Source organism: Arachis duranensis, chromosome 2 (genome assembly GCF_000817695.3).
Source record: "Arachis duranensis cultivar V14167 chromosome 2, aradu.V14167.gnm2.J7QH, whole genome shotgun sequence".
NCBI lineage: Eukaryota > Viridiplantae > Streptophyta > Magnoliopsida > Fabales > Fabaceae > Arachis > Arachis duranensis.
In genome coordinates this window covers 80,134,811-80,145,163 of record NC_029773.3, presented here as the reverse complement: position 1 = coordinate 80,145,163, position 10,353 = coordinate 80,134,811, and the positions used below count along the sequence as shown (strand labels likewise).

General features: G+C 34.3%; 1 protein-coding gene across 1 annotated transcript; it reads right to left on the bottom strand.

The window, feature by feature from the left end:
- Positions 1–4,209: 4,209 nt before the first annotated feature.
- On the bottom strand, positions 4,210–6,057 carry LOC107475298 (protein FAR1-RELATED SEQUENCE 5-like). Its single transcript, XM_021136499.1, has 5 exons — positions 5,929–6,057; positions 5,416–5,475; positions 4,726–5,266; positions 4,521–4,639; positions 4,210–4,467 (listed from the first exon to the last, which is right to left on the bottom strand). The coding sequence occupies exons 1-5, from the start codon at positions 6,055–6,057 to the stop codon at positions 4,210–4,212; spliced, it is 1,107 nt and encodes a 368-aa protein (XP_020992158.1).
- Between the last annotated feature and the right edge of the window lie 4,296 nt (positions 6,058–10,353).

Sequence of the window (10,353 nt, the reverse complement as noted above, 5' to 3'; positions counted from 1 at the left end):
CCTATTTATACACTTTCTTCAAATGATCTTCAAGCCTTGAGTTGGGCCTTTGCTCTTGGTGGAATTGGGTTGAAAGAGGCCTTGGTTGATTGCTCTTGGAGTTTGGAGAGGAACCAAAGTGAACCAATTGAACCGGATTGGATTTTTATAGAAGTTGGAGTAAAAGTTTGAGCCAAAGTTAGGGGTCTAACTTTTGCTCCAACGTTGGCCCTTCCTAATGCACCAATGGCGCCAACGTTAGCCCAAAAGTTAGGGGGCTAACGTTGGCGCAAACTTTTGCCCCTAGCCTTACAACTTCATGTGCCAACGTTAGCCCAAAAGTTAGGGGGCTAACGTTGGCGCAAACGTGAGGAACCCATGGCCAATTTTTTCATGCCAACGTTAGCCTCCAAGTTAGGGGGCTAACGTTGGTGCAAACGTTGAGTAGCCCTGGGGTGGTTTTCAAATTCTCACGTTAGCCTCCAAGTTAGGGGGCTAACTTTGAGGCTAACTTTTCACCCAAAAGTTTGTGCAAAAGTTTGAGGGCTAACTTCAAGTCCAACTTTATGCTTCCTGGTTCAATTTCACTTGTTTCATTGTCCTCTCTTTGCTTCTAGCCATTCCTTCTTACTTCAACTTTTCTCCAAGCTTTCTTCACCTATCATTAACCAACCAAACACATCAAAGCTATGCTCAAAATCATGAGATATTCATTCTATCCTAATATGCAACCATTATGGCATCAAATCTCATGAAAAAGCATGAATTTATCTATGGTTGATTCAATCAAAGGAAGCATGAAAATTCTACCCAAATTGGCTTGCTTAGGCCTCAAGAAAGTGCATAATTCAATTAAAAACAAAAGAAAGAGACTAGTGAAACTAGGCTAAGATGACTTGTCATCAATACCCAAAAGACAACAGAATACATTCCGGAGCAGGCTAGATGCATATGCGGTACCACAACATCTCGTCACCCTTAGGCTTTATTTAATTCTTGTTATTGTATTCTATTTAAGTGTTTTCAATTTGGTTTAGGCGAGGCTCATTGAGGACATAGCACAGGTGGCCATCCCCACTTATAAGCCCACTCAACAAGGGCTACCTTGCACATATGCCTCTGTTCCAGTACAACCAAATGGGTGAGTCTCCCTCAAAATCTTCAAAGGTTGTATTTATTAAGTTTCATTTAGATATTTTCTGGTTCTCCTAATACAATCTGTTATTTCTATTCAGATAGTTTTGATTGTGGGGTGTATGCAATAAAGTTTATGGAGTACTGGACTGAAGCTGGGAATGTGAATGACTGGGATTATGTGAGATTCCGAATTCTAGCTATAGTTAACTGAATTTTTAAGCACATGCCGTTGTCTGAACCTACATGCAGTTACCTAACTTTGATTTTCACATGCAGGACACTATCAAGTTATATAGATTAGAGATAATGCTTGACATCATCCTATGTCACAAAAATTTGGTCATTGGAGATGCTCTGAATGTCGTTAGCAGCCGTGATCGACCTCCCGTGTGCCGCAACCAACCAAGGAACAAACGTAAGGAGGTTAGGACTCCATTTACAACACCTGGGACAAAGAGCATGCTTCGGCGAGCTGCAGGGATGCAAAAGAAACAGCCAAGCAAAAAAAGATAAATATCGAAATAAAAAGGCTGTATATTACATTCTAGTTTACTTAGGGCAGGGTAATCCTCACATTGTGAGATATTTTTTGTTGGGTTTAAATATTTTCCTTGTTTTACACAGGCATTTTGTTTTATATTCTTTTTCCTTCACATGTTTGTCTGGGATAAGTTTATGCACAAGCTGACCAACTGATACACTTTGCGATATTTTTGTTTCCAATTGTTAAGCATGTCACAGTTTGAATGTCTTATATTTTAGATGTCTCCATTTATGTTAGCAGTGTATTGTTATTCAAGTGTTGTTCGTAGGTGCATGAAAATGGATGTGTCTTCCGACAGGTGTTGACAAGTGTGTCCTTTTGATGGATGTGTCTTCTGAAAGGGTGTGTCTTGTTAACAGTAGATGTGTCTTCCATATTTTTATCGGATGTGTCTATGTCTACATGGATGTGTCTTCTGCCATATTTGTCTTATAATAATGTGTCTTTTTCGTACTTGCATGTGATCGCATATGTGTCTTACATGTTTCTGCCTTATTTCTTCCTGTCACCTTCGGAGTTGTCTCAGCATGGATGTGTCCTACACTGGAAGTGACTATCATAGATATGTGATGTTGACAAGGTTCTGCCTACTCACGTATGTGTCTTCTGTTTGGATGTGGCTTTTTAACGCCAGATGTGTCTTCCATATCTTATTAGGATGTATCTATGTATATATCGATGTGTCTAATACCATACGTGTGTTATAAGACTGACTTATTTCATTTTGGTGTTTTCATGTAATCGCATATATGTCTTTCCAGTTACTTCTTAATTGCATCATCACTTTTCAGAAGTTGTCTCAGTACGTATGTGTCTTATACATGACGATATTCTTTTAAAGTTACGAAAGCTTGAAGGTTTCAACGAAGTCTTAAATGATTCATTATGAGGCATAACTCACATTTTTTGTGTAGCAACTGTAAATTTAAAAAATACGCATCCTAATAACAAAAAACTCATTAAGTAATGATATATCCTCAGCTTAAAAAATGTCATTTAAATTAATAAACCTGAATAATTTGTAAAAAAATTAGTGGAAAAAAATAATACTAAAGAAGGCAAGTGTCCATACAAATTCATAATCAAACGTAATCTAAGTATGTCGAAATGAGTATAATAAAGACAAGAACCCACCATGTCCCTGTGATTCGTTCGTTGTCACAGCAGAAACCGCCATTATGTTTGGATTGATAGCTCCGTTATTTCCTAAAAGGTGCAAACATGCATAAACAAGTGAATAACACGTAGAACTTTATCCATCAAGAAATGCTAACATGTGGTTAGAGACTATGTACTGGTAGACACATACCTGAGGTGGATTATTCTTCTTTCTTCGCATAGATCTCTTAATGGAGGCGTCAAGTTCAGATCCAAGCCTCTTCAGTTTCGGTCGACCCTTTGTTGTGACCTTAGAGGGACCTTGAATGTCAGATGCAAGACAAGCTGGGTCACACTGTGTCACCATGTTGTTCTGTGTATTTGGAACACTTCTGGACTCCAAGTTCGCACGATAATCAACCAACTTGGCCCTTAACTCATTAAGACCCGAATGTAAGATGGCCACTTCTTCTTCACATATCACAAATTCTTGTGCCACGTTAAAGAAGTGCGTACACAGTCTCCTAAATAAGTTGTGGCTTTCATCCGATCGCTTCTCGTCATGGCTACTCTTAATGAAAGTGTGTTTTCGCTGTACATTCTTGCTCCATCGAGGGAGAACATAGCAAGATGGTACTCTGCCTACTCCATAATAAAAGTAAACAGCAAGACAGTGACAACAAAGAATACCTCTCGATGCAAACATGTTGCACTCGCACCAAATTTTGTGTGTCGATGGGTCAAACTCGACAATATTGTTCCAGGACCTAGGTTCCCCATATACTATATATTGCTCTTTCACGATCATACGAAATAAATCACCCTCTTGAGTTGCACCACGGACTAAACAATCCCATTTTTTTCCTGAATTCCTGTTGTACTTCCCTAAGCTTAGAGGTTGTGTACTCATGCTGAAATTGTCTTTCAATTGTAGAACTCGATGAATAGGGGACAACTCCTTTAGAGTCTGCAGCATCATCTTCCAGTTCCTTTTGCTCCTTGTTCTTAAGCACGTTGTCATATTCATGCACGAACTGAACCAGTCCACTCTTGCAATGCAAGTAACCACCGTAAAAGGCGTGCATACTCTTACTCCGTTGAGTACTTTTCATACCTACCCAAAATTCACCTTGAAAATATATTGGAACCCACATCCGACGTTCGTCATAAAAGTCTACATAACCAACAGAAAAAAAAGTAATAATCACCATACAGAGGTTCCATAACAAAACCAATATAAAAGAGGAATATAAGAACACAATACAGAACGAACCTGATAGCCATCTATTTCGCTCTAAGTTAAACTCAACAATGAATGCAGACCAATCCTTCTCGAAATATTCCATAGACCTGGCATTCCAAACAGTGCCATGCATTCTATCATCTATTTTTGTAAACCGAGCATATCCTTCGAGCTTATACGGTATCTTCTTCATTATGTGCCATATGCATCATCGGTTGCGAGTATCTGGAAGGACATTCTTGATAGCACCAAATATGGATTTGCACTGGTCCGTGATGATGGCCTGTGGGGGAGATCCCATGCACCTCAACCATTGCTTAAAGACCCACTCGAAACTACAAATTTTCTCATTTCCCATCAAAGCATGTCCGAGCAGAGTGGACTTACCGTGATGGTTAACACCAACAAAAGATGCAAATGGAAGTCCGTGCCTGTAATAAATCCAACTAAAATTACCAAAAGCAAGCTAAATTCGAAAATCATCAAACATTTAAATAGAGGTAAAACACACCAACATACTTGTTTCTTCTGTACGTTTGTATCAAATGATACCATATCAACATAATATTCATAGGAATCCCTCCATCTTGCATCTACCCAGAGTGCACTTTTAAACTGGTTAGCTTCGTCTACATCAACTGCATAAAAAAAATTCGGGTTGATATCTTTCATTTGCATGAAATAGCTAATCATTTCCTTCACATCTGCGTTTCTGTTAGCACACGCAGCTTGCTCGTAATGAAGTTCCTGACATCCTTTTCTGAGTAACCCAAATTCGACGAGCCACTAAACTCGTTCGCCAGTGCGAGATAAGTCTTGTTGGGCCGTATGCCAGCCTCATCGTTATTCTGAATCACACACTTGGCATGCATGGTCAGTTCTCTGTACTCAGTGTAGTGCACAGCATGCTTGGCAGAACATGGGTGGGTGTGCTTCAGTTCTAGTTTGGAGACCATCCAATTATTCTTCTGCCTGTCAAGCATGACGTATATCCTTGCTTTGCATCTGGTTGTTGTTATTCTCTTTACCTGAGTTGCTGCCTTCACTTGAGACTCCCGATAACCTTCATGACTACAGTGTAACGATTGGTTAATGGGTATCTTTGAATCCTTCCTGGTCTTGTCAAAGTTGGTATTCCTAATCCTGGTCACGAAGCCAACTTTCTTTGCATAATTAAAGTAAAACTCTTGTGCCCGCTGCAAGGAAACAAATCTCAATCCTACGTACGGGATTTCATCTAATGGAATTCCAGTGTGATCGGGTAACTGCAACGCCATTCAGAAAAAAATATCATTCAACACAAAAAGTACTCAACTAATTAAAATAAAAATTTCCTATCTTCTTGAATATTTCACACCTCATGAGTATCCCCTCATGAGTACAGGAATTCAGCAAAATAAAGAATATTATACACCTCATGATTCACTGCCGTTGCATTGTCCTCTACTTGAATAATGTTTCCAGATTCTTTCCCCTGAAATTGATAACCGATAACATATAAACAAAAGACATATCCATGCACCGTTCGACACTCACAATAACTCTTCCACCAACCACTTATCCATTGATATCACCAACTAATAAACAATTTAAACTAAACTGGCGTTGAACAAACATTAATCAAATTTGCAAACATCAATTAAACATGGTGACCAAAACAAAAATGATAAACTGTATGAAAGTGTAGCACCATTCTAGCATAGTTGAAAGAAAGATTATATACACAATTCCTAATGAAGAAAATGAAAACGTAAAATGTAGCACCATTCTAGCATAGTTGAAAGAAAGATTATCCACACAATTCCTAATTAAGCAAGTAAAATCACAATTCTTCCAACAAAGCTTATCTCTGTTAAGAACTCAATATCAAACTAAAAATAAAGTTACATATAAACATAACCAAAAATAAGTCTACCATAAAAATTACCTTGTCCACATGTTGTGTGTCATCTTTACTAAGCGATGGAACATTAACGTCGCAAGAATTATACTGATCACTATCATCATATGATGTGCCGTATGATGCTTCTTCAAAAATTGCTTGTTCCATCGACATTATGTGGTCCACGTGGATTCAACGAAGACACATGTACCTTACCGAAGATGGTTGAGGAGAAGAGGGTCGCGTGACACCTTCAAATACTTCAAGTTGCAGTAGATGTGGCCTCCGGGTGAAGGCGATGTCACCGTCGATGGATTAAATGGCGGCGTTCCGGTGAGATGATGAAAAGCAACCCGACGGAGACCGTGACACCTTCAAAGACTCACGTCGCAGTAGATTTATCCTCCGGGTAAAGGCGATGTCACCGTCGATGGATCAAATGGCAGCAATCCGGTAAGATGAAAAGCAAGACGACGGAGATGCAACCAGGAGAAAGAATGAGGATTAAGTTTGCGTGGCGGTGTGCCCAGCTGCGTTTGTAATTGGCATCATGCTACGTTTGTGTTGCTATCACTTCTGCACATTTTAAATTACATTATAATGGACCCACCAAATTTTTAATTGACATAACAAATTATATTTAAATTAATTTTAATTAGTATTGGTAATAGTTGGCACATACAACTCTTGGTACCTTATACTTTTCCTTTATTTTATCAACAAGACCATTTTCTTCATTAATACCATGTTACAACTGGTATATCTAAGATTCACAGTAGCCATTCTCATGCAAAGGCAAAATAATAATACTGGTTAAATGATACTCTTATTTTCTTTCTAGTAGTTATAGGATACACAAATCTACAACGTCAAGTAGCGATCAACTTCTTTTTGGTTCTAAAAAGAATTGATCCATCGTAAAATCTGTTGTAAATAGCAACCGATTTTACTTATCGCTATTGTAAAATTTTTTTTTTGTAGTGTATTTCGTTGCTAATATAAATGAAACGTTTGTACAATTAGGCCATTGAACAACAAAAAAAATGGCGTTTGTAGTATAATTTAGTTCAATTTAAAAAATAAAATGAATATAATTTATTATGATTTAAATTTTATCAATCTAATTTTAATTTTTAATTTAACCTAATTTATTTTAAACGATTGTTACGTATCAATATAAATATACTTTTCAATATAATTCAATTCAAATTATTGTAAGATAGATTGAATTAGTATATATTTAATTTTAAAAAATTTAATAACTTTAAATTTTAAATTATAATAAAAAATAAATCCAATATAAAATTTATAACATAACGATACATAAGTATATATATATAGTAACCATGAGTCCATGTCATGATATTGTTAGCACCTGAACGCCGAATGAAAAAAAAAAAGAAAAAGAAAAAGAAAACACGATATTAGTGGACAATTTCAAATTTAAAATTTTAATTATATTAGTGGGAATTGGGAAAGATACTAGTGGCACATATTGCCTTGTTAAAAGGTGTAGCTATGATTAGGAAGATGTAGAGCAATCGAACCTAACTCCAAACCTGCAAAGAGAAAGAAAACGTGTTACTCCCGTAGCTGTGCCAACGAGTTTCATGGCATGAGAGGAGAAAAATGGCATCATCAACCGTACCATAGCATTACACTTATCAATTTACTACTGCATATGTCCCTCTCCGAGTTAATGCTACACACTTTTACCTTGCTTGGTAGGCTGGTAGCTCAGTAGTAGTAGCTCAACTCGCTAGACGCTAGGTATCTTAATAAACAAATAAAATTGTCATGTGTATATTAAAATTTGCGATCTTGTGTATAAATATATATATATCATTTAATTTATTTTTAATATATATTTTATATTAATAAATAATTTTAGCATTAATTTTAGTATATATGTAGTATGTTTTGAACATAAAATAGCAGGTTTCAGTCTAGAGGTGTTCAAATTCAAACCGATCCAAATTAAACCGCTCATTCAATCTAATTCAAACTGAAACCGATTAAAACCGCACTAATTTAGATCTGATTGGATTTTATTTTTTACAAACCGCTGGATCGGATCGGATTTTGGATCTACTTTTCAAAACCGATCCAATTCAATCCAAACCGCACAATGTGCTATAATATTATTATTTTATTATTATATTTATAATTATACTTATAACATGTTTAATTTATTAATGTTAAGACTTGTTATATGTATTTAATTTTTTTAATTTACAAAACCGCAAATCCAATCCAATCCAAACCGCTTGAAATTGGATCGGATCGGATCGGATTTTTTTTAAAACATCATCCAATCCAAACCACACCGCAAGTAAAATTAGTGTTCGGATCGGATGAGTTTTTGATTCAAAACCGATCCAAACCGCACCGCAAACACCCTAGGTTTCACATGCCCCTGCTCGTTGTGGTCAAAAGGACTGCCTGGAAGTTATTACTAATAAGGGGAAAATGCTCAGGTACTCTAGTGATAAATTGTAACTGTTGGAACCACCTAACAATTCAACTTTTTCTATTGGTATTTGAGAAGGGAAAGTAACCAGTAAGAATGCGAGAGCTACCGAGAATCTTCATATGATATCGGAGCAATTAATTCCGACACGGTTCACCACTTCACCTCTCTATATAATTTCTTAATATTGCATGAATTGAAACTCGGCATCTTAGTTTCGGTGATGATGAAGTTTCACAAGTTACTGAAGCCACAACCAGCTCCATTTTTCATGTTAGGTATTCTTTTTAACATCTCTACTTTCTTTTAAATAAGTCTTTAATTGATCTTCGAAATATTACTCATATAAGTGGATTTTATTCCTAAAATTTTATTTAAAATATCTAATTATTTCCTTGTTCTCTGTCTCTCTCCCCATCAATTGGGTAATTTTACGTTTCAGGTTTGCTGATAAGCTACAACCTCATGGAAAATTGGCTAAATTCTACGATGATGGACTATCTCAAAGAGTCAATGAATAGTGAAAGGGGTAGTACTATGGTTAGAAATATGCAAGATGGCTTGTCATGTTTGTTTGTCGTGATTGCTTATCTAATGTCAGAAGCCTACACCGGCAGTTTCACTGCAATAAGTTTTTGTGCAAGTGCCTCCACCATGGTAGTTAATTACTATTAGATTCGTATTACTATTTCAATTAAGACAAAATAGAGCGAACAAAACTGATAGTTAAACTAATATTAGTCATTATTTTTAAGGTTTATAATTTAGAATTCTAAAGTTAAAGAATTTATTATTTGAAGTAAAAAATTTTAAGTTAATCGATGTTGACTGAAAAATATTGACTCTTTAATATTATTTTTTAATTAAATATGACATGATGAACAAAATTTATATTTTTAACCAATATTTAATTAATAAAAAAAATTTTATATTAAATTTTAAATCATAAATTTTAAATAATATAAAAATAAAGTATTAATTTAAAATGTTGATAAATATTAATAAAAAATATTAATTCGTAAATATTTTTGGTTAAAGATTTAGCTAACAAGTGAAAACACAAGTTAACACATTAAACACTGAAAATTTATATTAAAAAAACCAAAAATTTCAAATTCCTCAAATATTTATTTTATGAAAAATATATAAACTTAATTAGTTATTATTATGAAGCTCCTGTTCGTTTGTCGTAGCAGTAATTTTGTAGAGCATTGAAACATCGTAAAATCCTTCTGTGTAAAAAAGATTGTTTATTTTTTAAGAAATAATTAAAGTTAGAAGTTTAAGCTAAAAATACATAATAAAAAAAAATTAGAATTTTTTACTACAAAGATAAATTGATTATTTATATTTATTATTTTTTATATATTACTAATTTTATAATTAAAATGTGTCATATGTCATTTTCTCGTTACAACTAAAATCAAATCTCTTTCTTTTTAAAATTAAAGAGTTCTTTCTTCCCCTTCTCTCTATCTCTCTTATTCCTTCACCTAATATATATTTCTTATATATTATTATCAATGACTAATTATAAATTTGACTATCAAATTATGTAATATGACATTCTCTAATTGTATTTAAATAAAATCAAAATTAAAATTAAAATTAAAATATAACTATATTATATATTATATATTACTAACTAATTTAATAACTAAAATGTATCAAATGACACTCTCTTATTAAAATTGAAAGAAAATATTTTTCTCCAAAATTAATAAATTCCTTTTTTACATTCTCTTATCTACCTCTCTCCTTTTTTTCTATTTTTCTCTATTCTTTCCACTCTAAATATAATTTGTAATTTATATTTTATATTTTTTACAAACCAAAATATGTCACTAGATATTTTTTCATTACAATTAAAATAAAATTTTCTTTTTAAAATTAACAAACTCCCTCTCTCATTTTTCTGATTTATCTTTCTCTCTTTTTTCTCTCATTCTCTATTTTTCTCTACTTTTCTGTTCTACAAAAAGTAAAATTAATAAAATAAT

Excerpts from the sequence above, each read along its gene's own strand:
- LOC107475298 (XM_021136499.1), bottom strand. The coding sequence starts at position 6,057 with ATGTCGATGGAACAAGCAATTTTTGAAGAAGCATCATACGGCACATCA. Across the intron at positions 5,476-5,928 it reads ACACACAACATGTGGACAAG|GGGAAAGAATCTGGAAACAT; the intron begins GTAATTTTTATG and ends TATCAATTTCAG. Across the intron at positions 4,468-4,520 it reads CAAACGTACAGAAGAAACAA|CTTGCTTTTGGTAATTTTAG; the intron begins GTATGTTGGTGT and ends TTTCGAATTTAG.